This window comes from Meriones unguiculatus, chromosome 11, assembly GCF_030254825.1.
Source record: "Meriones unguiculatus strain TT.TT164.6M chromosome 11, Bangor_MerUng_6.1, whole genome shotgun sequence".
NCBI lineage: Eukaryota > Metazoa > Chordata > Mammalia > Rodentia > Muridae > Meriones > Meriones unguiculatus.
In genome coordinates, this window is record NC_083359.1 from 25,308,028 (window position 1) to 25,326,220 (window position 18,193).

At 45.0% G+C, this 18,193-nt stretch overlaps 1 protein-coding gene across 3 annotated transcripts in view; it reads right to left on the reverse strand.

Annotated features, from left to right (window-relative positions):
- Nucleotides 1-1,932: 1,932 nt before the first annotated feature.
- Nucleotides 1,933-18,193, reverse strand: part of Rnf145 (ring finger protein 145) — a 43,566-nt gene continuing 27,305 nt past the window's right edge. For all 3 annotated transcript variants that reach the window (XM_021636687.2, XM_021636688.2, XM_060363817.1), the window contains exons 5-11: nucleotides 16,704-16,939; nucleotides 14,069-14,244; nucleotides 12,049-12,189; nucleotides 9,815-9,997; nucleotides 7,385-7,532; nucleotides 5,582-5,938; nucleotides 1,933-3,562 (exon numbers count right to left, since the gene is read on the reverse strand). In XM_021636687.2, coding sequence (XP_021492362.1) covers nucleotides 3,194-3,562; nucleotides 5,582-5,938; nucleotides 7,385-7,532; nucleotides 9,815-9,997; nucleotides 12,049-12,189; nucleotides 14,069-14,244; nucleotides 16,704-16,939 — 1,610 coding nt within the window. In that variant the 3' untranslated portion in view covers nucleotides 1,933-3,193. The remainder of the gene's footprint in view (nucleotides 3,563-5,581; nucleotides 5,939-7,384; nucleotides 7,533-9,814; nucleotides 9,998-12,048; nucleotides 12,190-14,068; nucleotides 14,245-16,703; nucleotides 16,940-18,193) is intronic.

Sequence of the window (18,193 nt, forward strand, 5' to 3'; positions counted from 1 at the left end):
AGTTTCATCAGGAAGCTAAAGATCATCAAGAGACTCTGCCAAAACGAAAACAAAACAAAACAGACACCATCACCTCCACTTAGCGTGTCCTGGCTGGAACCACTGCAGTGGCTGTCACATTCAGAAGGTATCTCCCAAGGCCTGGACAGACGCGCTCTCACTAGCCAGCACTGTGGTGGAGCAACAACTAATTTTTATTAATACGTTATTTTAAAATGTTGGTATATACTTCTGACTCTTTCACACTATTAGGGCATTTTTTTAAAGCTCTTTGGGAGTTTTAGTTTCATACACTGGGTTTTGGTCATATGTTACCTCTCCCCAGAGCCAACCCTCTTCTATCTACCCAACTTTTTGTCTTAAAAAGAGTGAGCCACTGGGCCTAGCTCAATCAAGCATTTGAAACCCCAAAGCCCAACCTCAGTGACACACTTCCTCCAGCAAGGCCACACCTCCTAACCTTGCTCAAGCGGCTGCCCCTCCCTAATGACCAAGCATCCAATATATGAGCCTATGAGGGCTGTTCCTATGGGAACCACAGTGTCGCTGCCTAGGAGAAGAATGCAACTATAAATCCTTTCAAGCCTGCCTGGTTGGTTTGGCCATTAGAAGGTTCCAGCCAGCGTCCGAGAGCCTCTGCCAGCTACACATATGCATGAGGAATAAGCAGTGTTTTTCTTCCATGATTCCACTGACAAGAGGCAAAGGAGGCAGGGTTTTGGGTTTTGTTGTTTTGAAACAAGGTTTCTCTGAATCCCTGACTGTTCGAACTCATAAACCCACCTGCCTCTGCTTCCCAGGCACTGGGATTAAAGGTGTGTAATGCCACTGCCTGGCTAAAAGGATGAAGCTTTAATGACAGTGCTCAAAGGCTCACCTGACTTGGTATAGTGCGTTATAAGATGTGAACCTGGTCCTCAAGCCTTCCGTGACAGTGTGAGACCTTTAGCGAACAGATTTCAGCAAGCTGTCAGGTACTTCGAGGTAGGCAAGTCAGAAATGACTCCCAACTTTACCTGCAGGGTTTTTCCTTCCACAGGAACACTGAAAACTATTGAAATTCCAGATGAGGCCAGCGGCGCAAACAGCTACTTCACCACCACTAGGGGGAGCCATCTGCTTTACTTTCTAACATGCTGTCTCAATGGAGCTGTATAGAATAACCTGTGAATCTCAAGTGCCTTTTCCAGCCTCTGATGGAGGCTGGTTCAGTAGTTTTGCTGTGAGGACCGGAAATGTTTTGTTTTCGGAAGGAGGTTGTTAGGTTGTTTCCTTGTTTTTCCAAAGCTTCTAGATGCTTCTGATACAGCCTGAGTATGCCTGCCACCATCACTGATGGGGGCAGGCAGCAAGGGGCAGAAAACACCCAAGTGCCAGAGGATGTGGAATGCTGGGAAGTACTATCTCCTGGACATGACATGGCCGCTGCGCTCGTGGACTTAACTACGGTTATGGTTGCCTGCGCAAGGTGAGGCCAGGAAAAGCAGCCAAAGCTCCAACAGGCAGTGCGAGTTAGACCCAGTGGGCTAGGGAGAAAAATGAAAAGACATGAAGGGGCATGTTAAGGGTACCGGGGGAGTGGGAGTTGGGGTGCATACGATCAAGATACACCATTTGAATGTATGAAGTTCAAAAACTGGGTTAAAAACATTTCACTGGTCATGGCTTTGACCCCAGCACTCGGGAGGCAGAGGCAGGTGGCTCTCATCTGAGCAGATGCTCTACGTACGTTGTTCCAGGCCATCCAAGGATACAAAGCAAAAACTTGTCCCAAATAAATCAAGCAGCTGGACCTTCTCAAAGAATTCTGCCATCTGCAGAGCATGTGTGGTGAGGGAACACAACAAGTCTCTGGAGTCCAGAAGAGGAACTGCATGCAAGGGAGCCTCAACAGAGCCCTTGCAGCATAAACACAGCACAGGAACCCAGTGGTTATTTTCAAATTTAAATTTATTAAGACATTCAGCTATGTCTGTCAGTCTACATCCAAATTTGCTACGAAAAACAAAAGAAAACCACATCCCACATTAGGAATACCAAGTCTGAAATACATTTTTTTTTGAGCCAAGCTTATTGTATAAATAAATGACTAGTTTCTTTTCATATCAAAATCCCATAAAAAATTACACCCCCCTCCCCAGTTCTACCTGTAGCCATGATGAATGTAAAAATTTAAATATGACACATCCTTGTCAAAGAAAGGGTGCAAAGTGTATTAACAGCTTTAAAAGTGGCGTTTGCAGAGCGAGATCATACAGTTCGGTACTCATTCCCAAACTGCAAACGCTGCCATAATTAACACTGCTTTTGACTCAGTTGCGGGAATGAAACAGTACACAGGATTGAACAGTACACTTAGGGCCTTTATCAGTGCCCTAAAGCCCCTCCCACTTTGGCCTCCTTTGTTAAAGTGGACTCCAAAGTGTTCATTAGAGTTTTAGTTTACTTCACACAGCCAACGAAGTATACAATATATTAACAAAAGTTCCATATACATCAAAATAATGAAGACTCCAGCATCAAGTTCAAGAGTCTCAGGTGACGTGAATGCACCCGCAAGGCCCAGTGCCCCCCCACCCCTTCTCCAAAGCACGTCATGGCGTATGTGTGCCTCCATCTTAGAATACAGTCAATGCTTCTACATCTTTGATTTCACTGCAGTGCTGTAGAAAATTCCAGAATCATTGGTGGTTCCAATCAACTGAGGGAAAGGCGAGCGGAGAAAAGCACAGGTCATCAGCCACACTATATAACCAGAGCGATCCTGTCCTGGTTATATCCTGCCCCACGGGAAGGGAAAAGCCAGCTCCACCTCTGCCTTCATCTTCCCACGCTGACCTCCGGATCTTCGTCCACTCAGCCCCTTTCAAACACTCAGATCAGACCTGATTTCATTATCCCTCGCAAATCAGGGGCTGCTCCTGAAGTTGCGGAGGTTGAATTTTCTTGGCAAACCTCTATAAAACATCACCATAGAACATATAAATACATTTCTGATTAATGTACATTGCAAACTTTCTCCTACATCATGGAGTGGGGTGGAGAGTGGGTGGTGTCCACTGAGTACCCCTGGGGTAGATCCTTGGAATGTCAGGCTCCTGCCTCATCCTGTCCTACATCCACTCAGATCTGAGCGTGAACTCCACCTTGGGCGGCCTTCTCCACAGTACAGAGCTCCAAGCCTGTTTCTCCTCTAGGCGGAGGACTCAACAGGACACGATTCACCTTTTGCACTCTGAGTAGCCTCTCCAGGGTCACCAGCCCCTTCCTGGCTCTCAGAGCTTCTGCTGCTGTGTTCACTACTGTCCCCAGAACCTTCCTGCGTCCCAGTACCTGGGGGACGCTCATGGTCTGGGGGTTCGGGACCTTCCTGAAGTACATTGTTCTGCTCAGCCCCTGCAGGAGGCTGTGGAACCTGTTCTGTCCCCAGTCCTGGAAGCTGAGAGGAGTTTTTGAGATGGCAGTGACACAGAGGGCAGGTATCCTGAACGTACAGCCATTTCTTAAGACATCCTGCGTGGAAGAAATGACTGCAAGGGGTGATCACAGCAGACTTCATGTCCTAAAAGAGAGGTCGAAAGAGAATCCTCAGAAACGTCAACCACTTCATCTTTTTGATGCTACCCCTAAAAGTTCTGACTTCAACATCTTTTTTTTAGCACAAATGGAAAACTGCAGCACAGAACTTAGAATCATCTGGCTTCACTAATAAAGCTGCTATCCGTGTCCTTCTACCACTAACGTAAGAGCCATGGCGGATAGCGAAAACAAGAGGGAGCAAAATCCCAAGTGAGGAAGAAACTGTATTCTCAACATATAGCACAGAGGTTGCAGTATACTCTACAAGGATGTGAGCCATTGGTATTAACACAAGAATGACTGTAACCTCAGAAAATCTAGTGCAGACAGGACTTGTTCCACAATTATGCACCAATGCAGATAGAGACTATTCCATGATGAGACTATATGAAAAGAGACAAAACTCAGCCATGGAACACCAGAGTGTTGGCAAGGAAGTGACCATTATACAGACATTTATATGGCTCTGCGTAAACCAGGGCTCCTCAGAGTTTATTCCTGGGCTGTTCCAGATCTATTACATTAGAAAACTTGAAGAGGGTCCATAAGTCAATACTTAGAACAAGTCCCACACATGACTTTCAGGTGCTCAAACTTGACAACAGCAGGAACACATGCTGACACCCTCTTTTGTTGTTAGTATTCTTTGGAGAGAGAGGGCCTAAGACACGAATTTAAAATCCATAATCCATATACTTTTCAACCACCGTTTAACAACCACAAACAAGGAAGTGTGACTATCCCCCAAATTCCTTGCCAAGAGCTGGTAACATGAGGGGGTGGACAGCTCCGAAGCAGGGAGCCACACACACAGAAAGCAGCCAGCCGGAAGCTAAGCAACCCACTGTCGTGTTCCACGTGGGAGCGGCAGGAAGTTCCAGCACTTCAAAAAAAGTGATGTGACAACAGGGGACACAAAAAGAGGACTCTCGGACCCCGACACAGGAGATCTAGACACTGGCTGCGCCAAACTTGGTTTTTCTGTGCTTTGTTCTGAGCATGGAAAGGCTACAAAAGACATGGAGTCCACTTCAGGAACAAAGAGAATTATGGACGGGGTCTAGGCTTGGGGTCACACTCCTCAGTGCGCTCAAGGGTTGGCTACCGTACAAAAAGATGTTCTCAGCACGCGTTTGGAAAGTGGAAGCTTTCTATACACACACAAACACCTACCCACCGCCCTGCATGCGCACCCTGCCACTGCCTGTCAGCTATCTGCCACCAGCCTGCACTCCCAGCGGTTTACATGGGGCCTGGTTGCAGCTGCTGCCAGGTAATCTTGTCTAAACTTCCAGCAGTGTCGCTTAACGCCAAACGCTGCTACCCAGTCCCTGTGACAGGGGCCTGGGGACCAAACTCTAGGCTTTAGGGATTTCCAAGATGACATGAGTTAATTTTCACTAGTACCGGAGGGGACCCTTCATCTGGCACGAGGCAAGTACTGTACGGACGGCAGGCTATCTGTCCATCCTGAACGGTGCTCTCGCAGCCTGCCTAACCAACACTCCCCAAGCCCCACAGGACTGAAATGCTCTGTAGGGAACGATGTCCGTTCGCCACCGGCATTAAGTCCGGACGTTTCTTCCCCAGCCAGAAGATATTAGGAGGAGGCAAATTTTGGCACACCACTTTTCAGAAGTCTCGGACTCCTGGTAGCCAGGGTAGATTTAATGATACATATACATAAACACTGTGTCTGTGTGTGTCGCCAGCGGTAAATATGAAATACACCTAACCTGTTTTTCCTTTATTTATGGGTGAGCAATAATGTTGAAAACAATCGTAATTAGAACTTGAAAGACTACATTAAAACTGAACTCAGAAGTAAAATGGATATACTTATATCAGGTCTTTAATAATCTAATCTATGAGCCCCATTATTATTTTTTTCCAAATCCAGAAGTTAAGCGTGCCTGGAAATTTCCATTGAAACTGGTTCCCGCTGCAGTCCCCCAGGTTAGCCCGCCTACCCACCCCAGCAGACTCCCCGTGAGCAGGTCACCTGGTAACAGATGGCGCAGATGTCGTTGTGCTTCTCAAGCTGCTCCTTGGTCGCGATGGGGAGAGACTTAATCTTGTTCACAGCGTCCCTGCGGAGGAGGAAGCTCTTCCAGCCCAGCTGGGCGCGGAGCCACACATTGTAATAGGAATGGATGAAGATGATCATGGAGCCCATCACGGTCCACTCGCCAAAGATGGTCTCTGAGACGCCGTAGGCCACCACGCAGAGGGCCACAAGGAACTCCAGCAGGCGGTAGGTGCCGTTCACATAGTAGATGACGTCATCCATGTTTTCCACTGGCTCTTTTCGGAATTCCTCAACCATAAATAAGACGTATATAAAAAGCGTTCCCAGAACCTGGGGAGGAAATGTATGTATATGAAGGTAGAATATAATTGTAAGAAAAAAAATTCTCCCTAAGTTTACCTTAATAACACACTTTTAGTTCTTTTCAGTACCGTATTTAAAATCTCAAGCATCCCCAGGGAAGGCTGCGTGTGTGTGTGTGTGGGGGGGGTTGACAGTAACACAGGCAGTGACATAGAAGATGCCGCACTTCAGAAGCAGCGTTCTTAAAACTGTTCAGTGAGTAACCAGTCTCCTCAGGCCCATCCTGTCCCTCAGTTCTCTCAGAACACGCCACTTCTACAAGGAACAGAGCTGAAAGCACCATTGCCAGGACTACGTTTCCCTCTCCTTACTGACTGGGCAGCAGAGTCCTCCCTGCGTCACAATAAGCTTGCCCCATCTGGGCAGTGCCTGTTCGTATGTATGAAATGTATGTCTGTGTGGCACACACATTACATACGTATGTCTAAAGCATGTATCGTGTCTATGTGTGTTTTGTATAGATGTAGATCATAAGGGTATTCTGAGAAGACATTTACTCTGAAAAGCCCATCCTAAACAAGCTCTAACACAGTTCACTGCTGTGGTTTCCTATCGACTTGGGATTTCTCATTATCTGGATCATTAACATTTTGAAAAAAGAAACTGAAAGAAAGGCTAAATTATATTTTTTTTTAAAAAATGGACTTTTTGCCAAGATAACATCAAAAACAAAGAAAGAGGCCTCTTGGCCAACCCCCTCACCCCAAAGCCAAAAGCCAGGCTCTCAAGATCAAGAAAGCAGGCGGTGAAGGAAGGCTGCCCCGATGCCCTCGAAAAGAGCTTGTCCAGGAGAAATAAGCTTGAGCACCGTGCCACCATCCAGTTCCCCCGACCCAGTACTGAGTCAGCCATGAAGACGATGGAGGGCATGGTGCCCTGTGTTCACTGTGGAAGTCAAGGCCAACAAGCACCAGGGCAAACTGGCTGTGCAAAAACTGTGACACTGATGTGCCAAAGCCAACACCCTGCTCAGTCTGGACTGAGAGAAGACCGTTTGTGTTTACTGGCTTTCGATCCTCAGGATGCAGACACTGCCAACAAAACTGGGATCACCTAAACTCAGTCCAGCTGGCTGATTCTAAATATGGTTTGTTTGTTTGTTTGACCATAATAAAAGCAAAGCAAAATGTCTGTGTCACTACCACAAATGGAAGACCACGCGGGAGGCAGACGCACTACAAGTGCTGTCATGACATGTAAGCTTCAGGCTTACAATCAGAAAGAAGCTTCTGACCAAATGTCTAGCTGGCACTGTCAGCCCACTTGGCGCACAGGACTGCAGTACGCTCTAGTGAAGAGGGCGGAGCGATGCCGCCTGCCGCCGCTCGCTCGCTCGCTCGTCCCGAGACGATCTGACCCCTCTGCTGGGAAGAACTACAGGCGACCAGGTGGCGCGGGCAGTCGGGGGCTCACCTGGAGCGAGGTGAGTATGCTGCTGGAGATGATGATGAGAAGCCAAAAGTCCATGTGGAAGAACTGGCAGATCATGTAGGCCATGTATGCGGGGAACACAAGGAGGAACAGGCAGAGGCTCACAGCACGGAAGTGTTTCCACAAACTCCTGCACAAGACACAAGAGTCTCTCACAGTCAAGCCGCTCACCAGCCAAGGTAGTGAGAGTGCGAGGGCCGCTCCTTAGTGCTGTAGTCACTTGCGGGGTTACAGTTCACTCCTGACTTTTCCCATTCACTGGAGCTGCTGCGGCCCTCTCCCTACCATGGACCACTAGGAGTGGGGCCGGGGTGGGACCTAACAGTTCCTCCCATAGCCAAGAGGGCAGCCTGTCTCAGCCAAGGCTGCTGCAACCAGGCCCAACTCCAAACATCAGCCCAGACCCTTAGGCAAGGCTTCTCCCCGACGTCTCCTTGACATTTGGTTCTGGTGGAAGAAGGAGCCAGTGGGTCTGGTTCAGCATCTTGAAGGGATGCAGAGCCATACTTGCTGATCAGTTCTTGTTGTAGTGCAAGTAGGGGATTCTTTTTCTCATCTTTTACAAACATGCAAAATTAATTAATGTAATCTTAAAAAGACATTTCCAGAAACAAAATATTGACTGTAGTTAGGTCAAAACACCTCAATTCTTTAGCTCTGTGATGGCTTTTTGACTGAGCCCACGCTTAAACACCTGACAAGCTTTATGGACAAACCTTGAACTTCAAGATCAAATTCCCAGTAAATGTAATTAACTACAAGCACTGTGATTAACAGAGACACAGCCAAGAGCTGAAGCAACAGTGAACTGACTCAGCCACAGGACCTTCTGAGAGAACTTTACAAAATGTTTGCCCATACAGATGATGGGGCACTGGAGCAAAGCTGACAGGCTGTAATTAAAATGCTAATTTGATTATCTTACAAATCTGCTCTCCCAAGTCTACCTCCCAAGAGACTGCTTCCTCCAAGCAATAATTTCAAATGTAGTTCTAGAACCAATCAAAATGTGGGTGGAATGCTGGGAAAAAATACTGACCCTGAATTTTAACCCATCTTTCATGGAATTTCTTGTATGAAGTACATACCGAAATATATCATTAGTTTTGTGTGGTTGTTTTGGGTGCCAGGTATTGAACTGAATCCCGAACATCTTAAGTAAGTCCTCTACCACTAAGCCAAATATTTTGCCTCCCAGTATGCAAAGCAGCGTATTTGAAAATAATAAGAGTTTGGGTTTTACGTCTTAAAAAATTTCTAGGGCCGCAGCCGCCACTTCATCATCTTGGTTGCTGGAGCACTGGGCTAACACCTGTGGAAAGCCTGCTGAGGAAGCATGTCTGTAACCTCAGTGAAACAAATGCAGAGGCAAGAGGATCCTGGAGGCTAGCTGGCAGGCAGTGCGGTCCATCAGTGAGAACCAGGTTCAGTAGGAGGCCTTGACTCAGTATCCACCGATGACATACATCACAGACAGACAGACACATGCGCTTACTCACAAAGGGACTCTGATCTGACATTAAGTTCTAGCATCCACACAACGTGAGTGCACACCTGCACACACCCCACAGAAGAATAAACAATATTTTTTAAATAATAAATATAATTTAAACTTTTTCTTAATACTGGATGTACATAGAGTCAGTTCCTAATTTTATTTGGTCCCATACAGTACCAAGAATGTCTGTCAGAGCATACCTCAATATGTTGCAACTTCCTAAAAAAACCATCAAAGGATGCCGCAATTCTCTTAGTACCTGTGTTTATAAACCTGATCCTTTCTCCTTCACTTGCACTTTCCCCTAATGCTTTGTCTTTAAAACCACACATTGTGTCACACATTTACTGGGTGCTCTTATACCTTGAAAGTTGACATATAAAATACATTCAATACTCAGAAGATAGAGTTTCTTTCTGCATAGCTTTTAAATATGACTTCCAACCACAGAAATCAGAAATCCTAAGGAGAAACCAGTATCATTTAGGAAAGTCAAACACAGGCTGAGGAGATGGCTTAGTGGATAAAGTCTGAGGACCAGAGTACAGACTCCCAGGGTCCATGAACAAAGCGTTTTATTCACGGTGTTCAAAAGATAAGAGACCAGACTGGCCAAGGTAAGCAGACCGACTAGACTCACTCAGTCATCAAGCCCTGGTTCAGTTAGACTCTGCATCAGTCAATCAGATGGACAACGTCCAAGGAACATGCTCAGCATCCATCTCTGGCCTAAACATGCACACATGCATACAAAGGTACACACAGCACACAAACGTACAAAGACACAAAGTCAAAAGTCAAAAAGTAAACACCCAAGTGAATAGCAGCTTCCATCCTTTGAACAGTCCTTCAGTCTACAGGCAATATGTGGGAAGAGATGACAGTAACTGAACCAGAGAAGAGGAGTTCCTTACTTGTCTCTAGATGCTCCCAGCGCCAAAACAATGGGATCTGCGATCTCTAACATGGACTGTAGGATCGAGGCAACAACGATGAAGAGGATGATGCTCAGCAGGAATGCACGGTGGACCACCTGAAGTTCTATGAGCCCGGTCTGCACCGCCAGGATCAGGAGAGTGACTCCTTCTGTCATGCCCCTGACAGGCAGATACAAGCAGACAGGGATTCACATTCCAGCCATTGCTGAATTCCAAGACCAAACTTCTCTTGACTGCTGATTTTAAAGCGATTCTGACATTGCAGGCTAGAATCCTATCTGTGTGCAAAGTGACTACATGTCTCACTTCTTCAGTGCGGTGGCACGCATTCATGCATATACATGAATATTACATGTTCAAAAGCACACTGTTTCCTTAGCATAAAATGGAAGGAAGAAAAGAACCACTCAAATAAACAATTCCTAAGCAGGCTGTGACCGAGACAGATCCTTCTGCTACTCACCAAGAGCCAGTGGAGTATGAAGATTTATACCATTAGTTGTATACTGATCTCTCTCTCTCTCTCTCTCTCTCTCTCTCTCTGTCTCTCGTGCGCGCGCGCACACACACACACAATGTAAAGGTATTTATTAAAATATTTGGAAAAAATATTTTTCTTTTCCATCTTGGAGGAGAAAATATTCTTTAAAAAAGACAAGAAGCAGGGGCTGGAGAGATGGCTCAGTGGCTCTGTCTGCTCTTCCAGAGGTCCTGAGTTCAATTCCCAGCACCCACATGGTGGCTCCCAACCATCTCTATCCTTTACTGCCCTCTTCTGGCATGCAGGTATACATGCAGACAGAGCAATCAAAATAAATAAAAAAAAAATCTTAAAAAAAAAGACAAGAAGCAGTAGACAGCATAAACAAAAGTCTTTTTGAAATTTTAGTTTTCATATGGAACAATATATATCAAGTCACAAGATTTTATAATATTCTATTGGATTGTTCAAAAAAGGAAACTAAACTGAACCTCACATAAATGAGAAATGACAGACAGCATTTTTCATTGTGAAAACTATGTTAGAAATCCTTCCTACAGTGATGACTCTAGACACTACAGTAAAATGTTTAAGATAGCAAGGACACTCATTCTGAGAATACATACAGGTAAAATCTTTATGGAGAAAATTTGCTAATAAATCAATGAATATTAAGATACAGTGTACAAACTTATCAACTCAATAATAATACGGGTAATAATTTACAGATGTCTACACAAAAATCAAAATGCATGATAAAAAGAAACGTGGCAAACAGTGGAATATGCTCTCTCAAATCACAGAAGCACCCAGTATAACCAGGACCCTGAAAAGCTTGAGGTCAATGACCTCATGTCTTCAACAAATAAAACACAGCAGGAAAACAAGAAACATCAGGCATATAAATATTAAAAAGGCTTTAAAAATAGATCAGTCAAGTGCAAAATGGGTCTTATTCGGATCATATTTGAGCAAAGTATTAAAAAAATCCAACAGAGGAATTTAAATAACTGGATATGATATCAAAAGCTCTTGCATTAGGAATGATGATTTGACCCTACTTTTATGAAAACATTTACAGAGCGGGCTTGAGAGATGATTCAGTGGTTAAGAGCACTGGCTGCTCTTCCAGAGGACCAGGGTTCAACTCCCGGGACCCACATGGTGGCTCACAGCTATCATTCCAGTCCCATGGGACAGACACTTTCTTCTGCCCTTTTTAGGCATCAGATATGTACATAATACACAGGCATGCAGGCAGGCAAAACATACATACACTAATGTGTGTGTGTGTGTGTATATATATACACATACATGTATACATACATACATATATACATCAGACTGAAACTTTTAGGAACAAAATTATGATACTGTATCTGATATTTTCTCCAAAAAAACACATTCAGTTAGGCAGAAAGGTTAATCACTCTGCAATTTCATCAATCAAGTCATCCTTGAACAGTTCAGAAAATTTTACTAAATTATGTTCACACACACACACACACACACACACACACAGCCCTTGGGAGAAAGTATCAAACAGAAGTCAGATTTTAACTGGAGGACACATATTTTAAGCACTCTGAATTCTCAAACTCTAGAAAAGCATAACATGCAATTTGTCATAATAGGCAATAATAAAACAAACTCCATTTTCTCTAAATCTCATCAAAGGCACTCAGGATGATCACTGTATCAAGGATTCAGACCTAAGCCAACAGTTTACCTGTTCATGGCAGGATCGTTCATGAAGGCTCGATATCCCTGCAGGTAGAACTTGCATAGAGTCAGAACGCCCAAGGCGACAAAGGACACGGTAAAGACCAAGCCCAGAAGTGAGTATGGTGTACTGCAGCACTCTGCAATGCTGGAAGAGGGAGACAGGCAGGCTGAGTCCTCTATCTGCAGCGGCTTCACCATCCCCCACAGGGAAGGACGTCTTTCATTCTGCTTTCATTATTTACTTACTTGAGTAGGCTCTCACCATGCAGCCCTGGCTGCCTTGTTTGTTTGCTTGGGCAAGATCTCACTGTGCAGCCTTGGGTTCTTTAAACTCATAGAGATCTACCTGCCTCTGCTTACTTTTGGAGTGCTGGGATTAAGGAGTGGACCACCATGCCTGGCTACCATAAATAATTTAAGCCATTTTACCACCTGCCATTCTAAACTAAAAGCCTTCCACCTCTTCAGCAAATATGCAGTATGTAGTAACACATCTCAGCAAGGATTTCACTGTTTTTAAGTATCACTTTCAAATGCAGTAAATCTCAGAATACCCTGCCCACACCTCAGAACCATGTACTTTTGCATAATGGTAAACATTACAAAGTAGCCTGCTAAGTGCATGTTGTTATGGCAACCGTGGACTGTTCAAACAGCTCAGCGTGTGCTTCTCAGGTAGGTACTTGACCAATCACTGTCGAGCAAGGACCTCCTTACTACCCAGTCAATGCACAAGTACAGTGGTATCAGGCACATTATGGTGGCCGAAAACTTTAATTTCATCTGCGTATAGATACAAGAATTTAACTTTGAACAGCTACTTTACACGCATACCCAGGAATAGAGTTCAAGATCATTTAAAGACTGTTACAATTTTAAAAATTAAAAATCAAGCTCTAACTAACATAAAAATAAACATTAAGCTTATTTAATAGTACACTGGATGTTAAAATGTATGTGGTTTTATTAGTAAGATTACATGTTTACAGAAGCTACTAATAATTAAAATACCTCATTTCTACGAGCATCATATGAAAACACACACACACACAACAGTAAATAGGACAGTGAATCTGGAACCTGTATGTATAGAGAAAGCTGAGCATTTCAAAGTCAATCTCAGAAGAAATGACACACGTAGACCCAATATAAGCTCACAATAGTCTCTACAGTGGGAAACAACTCAAGCGACAAACAGGAATTAAAACGAAAGGGCATTTACTGTGTGCACACACCTGGGAATGTACACGCATGTACACACACACACACACACACAATGACGCCTATAACCCTGGCACTGAGGGAGGGGGATGCGGAAGGGGTAAGGATGGCCACTGGGTCTTGCTGGCAAGAGACCCTGTCTCAAAGGAATAAGGCAGAGAAGGATGCAGCAGGACATCCAGTACCCCAGTCTGCATGTGCACACCAAGATATGTGTGTACACATGGACACAAACAATCTTAAACCCCGAAAGCCAAGTGTTTGAATTCTTTGGGGCTGAACAGGAAAGTACGATATAGCCATTTTTACCAATTATTTTATTATCTCAGTACTGGGCAAAACATGAAGAATATGAAGATACGGTGTAAGTACACAGGACAGCCCCAGTGCTGAACTGAGTCAGGCTGGAGTGGCAGCTGTGGCTCTTGTCATGCGTCAGCAGGGAGATGCTCTCCTGCAGTCTCCCCAGTATAAATAGAAAATGTCGATACGGTTGGTCCTGTTCCCTCAAGGTTGCTGGAAAGAGTGAAAGGGAGGGAAAGTGTCTGCCATGTGGCATGTGTTAAAGACTCAACAGGACCGTCACTTGAGTAAGATATCCGCTACACACTTGCTGTGCCCTGCTCCCCATGGAGATGAACACACCACCATGCCTCAGGCCACAGATCCCTTACTGCCAGACGTAGGCCCCCAGCTCAAAGGCTTCTTTTGAATAGATAGAGCCCTGAGATCCTGCTAACAGTAGCCTGCACTGACTGCACTGACTGCCGAGACCCAACTCCGCTCTTCCGAGGGTGAATTACCTTGTCAGGAAGAGGAAGAGAAGCCTCTCACGGGATGCAGGCTGATCTCGGGTGCTGAAGTAGGAGTAGATCTGAAGAGCAAATAAAACAAGCCAGAAGACCATGAAGAGCACGGGGACGACCAGCTGGTTCCACAGGGACATTCCCAGGGCCAGAAGGCCGTACACCTCCACTACCTGAAGAAGAGAGACAAAGGTGTCAGCATTCTTCTCCTGCGGGGTTGCTCTCACTTGAATTCCGTCAAAGGTGGGTACACATAAGCAACACGGTTTTGCGTGTGCTGAGCTTCACACTCCTGCTCACAAGTGACATGCCAGCACACAGCCCCAGTGAGACAAGGTGGTCGGATTTAAAGCAAAACAACCTCAACTGGTTTTGAAGAAACCTATCTAATCAAGACAATATAAATGAGCATGAAACCCAACTGATTAAGGAAATGGGGTATGTGTGCAGTGGGGGGGGCTCTGGGGTGAAAAGCACTGGCTCTTACAGAAGACCCAGGTTCAATCCTCGGAACTGCATGGCAGTTCACAACTTTTTGGGACTCCAGCTCTAGGGTATCCAATGTCCTCTTCTGACTTCCAAGGGTATTACTGCACAGACAGGTGGTGCAGAACATACAAGCAGGCAAACACTCGTACACAGGAGATAAAATAGTATTTTTTTAAGAAAGAATTGCTCAGGGCTCACTCACGAACGTCACAGTTGTGACAGAGCACTTCATTTCTGCTGTCCTCATTACAGAGGCGCAAGTTAAGTCACATGACTTTCCACTGACAAACTGACTCCCCTTGCTCCTCTCGTGTGTTCACCAAACACCACCATCAGTTTATGTGGTGTGCCCAGTGTGTTACCATAGGAAAAGGGTACACCTTTAAAGGCCACGGACCACAGGACTCACAGAGCTTCCCAGTGTATATTCATCTCTCTCCAACTTCATTAGCAGGAACTATTAATTACTGAATAAATTATTGATTATTAAGTCTGCAACAACACATGGAAGCAAGATTCCAGAGTTCCTGAGTCAGGCAGATGCAGGCGAGCCAGTAGCGCTAGGACAGGTGGCCCATAGTCCTTAACCTAGCAGCCAAAGTAATCTCTCGATGTGAAGCCAGGACACATCAATAAAATATAAAGAGCATGAGGTGTGATGTTAAAATACATTCGCACTAATTTGTGGTTAATTTTTTCAGATTGCCCCCAAATTTGTGTGTATGTGTACCAGCCTTCGTGAGTGTACCATGTACACGCAGGGGCCCTCAAAGGCAACAAGAGGGCAGCAGAGTGCCTGGAACTGGAATTATGGGTATGTGAGCCACCATGTGCCTTGAATCTGAAACTGGTCCTTTGCGACACGTTTGCGATTTTCCTACACTTAAATATTTAAGTATCAGTAAAACATGCTTTTCTATAACCTAGTCAAGATTAATTTCTATTTTTTCCATTTAGAAAACGTTTATCTAGCTATAAAATTATTATTACAAGCCAACTTAACAAAAGTAGGCAATAGGCTGCCTCTTTTTCACTCAAGAACAGTCACTTAAAAACCTGCCATTTTCCATTTCTTGCTTATACAATTCTCAAGTCATAAACTTTATAACCTATAATTTATGTTCACCCATTTAACCCTAGCAATGTGTGAATCACAAAGCAACCAGTGGGATGATCATGACCTGATAAATAGTTGCTGTCACATGCCCATTAAATATTTACGTAAATAAAGGTTTACAAAATGGCCACTCTCTGTTAGAAACTAGAATTGCTCCACACCACAATGACCTGAGGATAAAATGCAGGTCTTGAGCTGACTCTCGTTCTCATCCTGAATACAAGCACAGCCCTTCCCTGTGAACCATCCAAGTTAATGACTTGTATGAGGAAAGAGGAGAGAATCAGGCTAAGGCCCAGGGCTCAGAGAATAGTACTCAAAGATCTGCTGGCAGAGCACAGGACGGCACCTCTCCCCAAGGGGTATCAATCTGCTCCATCTGAGAGTTTCCTGTATGTGAAAGTCCTGCATGCAGCCAAGAGGTGAAAGAGAAACCAGATCAGTATTCTCTTCATTTACAATCAGGCTTATCAATTAGATGAAACACTCTTGCAGATGTGTAATCTGGGAATCATCTGTCCTAGGGCAAAGGCTAAGAACTGAGAAAGGCAATCACAAGCAGCATGTTCTGCGTGCCAGCCTCTGGTGCTGTTTCTAAATGAGACCCATCACACTGCAACCCCAACTCTGACAGCTTCCCAGTTTAAACAAGTGAACAAAGTGAAGAAACTGCTGACAGGGTGAGACCAGAGCCAGAAGGAAAATCAAGGTCTGCCTGTTAGGTTGGTTTTTCCTATTTTTGTCTTTAGTATAATACTACGACATGATGCACCGTCCCTGCCTGGCACGGAGCTTAGCTCAACCTCACAGCTACCCCACGAGAAGAGTATAGAGAAGTGACTAAACCAAGGTCATACAGGTCAAGGGCAGCCTCAGGCTATGCCCCCACCTACCCTGTACCCAGAGAACCACCCCTTTACTGCCTCCTCCTAGGAATGAGGTGGCTGCTCCCAACAGGGTGTCACCACAGCCACAGCTGGAATGCAAGTGAGCTGCTCTTCACCGGGTCATGTGTCAACCTCTTACCTGCACTAGCTCCCTATATGCAGACTTGGCGAGGTTATACGGTACTAGAAGGTTAGACCCTAGAAAATACAAGACTTCCAGTCCTGTAAAAATCATAGCGAATTTGTTGATGATGACAATGGTCTCCAGCGGGACGAGGCAGAGTCGGGCCAGCAGAGGAAGCATGTGCGCTGAGAAGAGCCAGATCTGCTTTGTTTTCATGACGCAGGAGCATAAGGTACACACCACTAGCTGACCTGAAATGGGAAACAGATGGTGTTTAACCTGAGCATTTGGACCCACAAAGAAAAGTAAGATGATGACGACGATGATACTATAGGACCAGCTTTGCTGTCAAGCTTAATGACCTAAGTTATAGGCCAGGACCATCACAGTGGAATGAGAGAACTCCTAAAGCAAACTGTTCTACTATATCAGTATCCTTAGATACCTCCTCCTCCCTCCTTCCCTTTCTCTCTCTCAAACACACACACACACTAAAAATGTAAAAAAATAAGGATAACATAGCTTTTGAAGAAGTCTAAAAGACTCTTGAACACTGTTTTAAATCAGATTTTAATTTCATCTGGATGTAATTACATATTTGCACATCCAGTGAACTTGGAATACTTAATCCCTAAGGCTGATTCAGAAAAAAAAAAAAAAAAGAAAAAAACTCTACAGCTCTTAATCACATTTGTGATGGCTTGAGCAGCAGAGAAAGGATTTTTAAATGTCTACTCCAATGTCACACAGCTCAGCTGCTGCTTTTCACATAGCTCCTCTTTCAAAGGATTCGGTACTGAGTATTCTGCACTGTGCGCAAAAGCAAAAAGACCAGGATAAAGGCTGCCTACCCATCACGGCACCCTCCACAGGACGCCCGCCACCTGTTCTGTGAATTGCTTACAAAGCCACAGAAACCTCCCAAATAAGCCCATCCTGAGAGCTAAGGCTGAACAGTTTACACTTTTTTCTTTTCAGAGGGCTGAGGATCAACAGAATCATGGCAGAAAGAAGTGCAGAGGAAGAGGCAGAAGCCCTGCAGAACCAGCAGCTCCCCAACCACAAAGGAAGCTGACTGTGCAGCCTACTGTGTGACACGCTTATCAGCTCACTGCGTGACAGCCACACACACACCCATTACCCGTCCAGATTACTCTGTACGTGAGTAGATAACTAATATTCTGGTTGTTCAAAAAATATTATTACTTTATTATTTGTGTAATATGCATGTACGCATGTGTGTGTGTGTGTGTGTGTGTGTGTGTGTATCTGTGTATGTGTGTGTGCGCGCGCGCCTGAGCAGGCCAGAAAAGTCAGAACCCTTACAACTGGAGCTAGACTTAAAAGACCGAAGTAAGCAGCAAGATGTGGGTGCTGGGACTTGAACTCAGGTCCTCAAAGAGTAGCGAGTGCTCTTGAGCACTGAGCCATCATCTCCCCAGCCCCTGAGCACACAGCAGCATTTTGTGTAGCGACCAGAGAGTATGAGTTAGTTGTTTAGCACA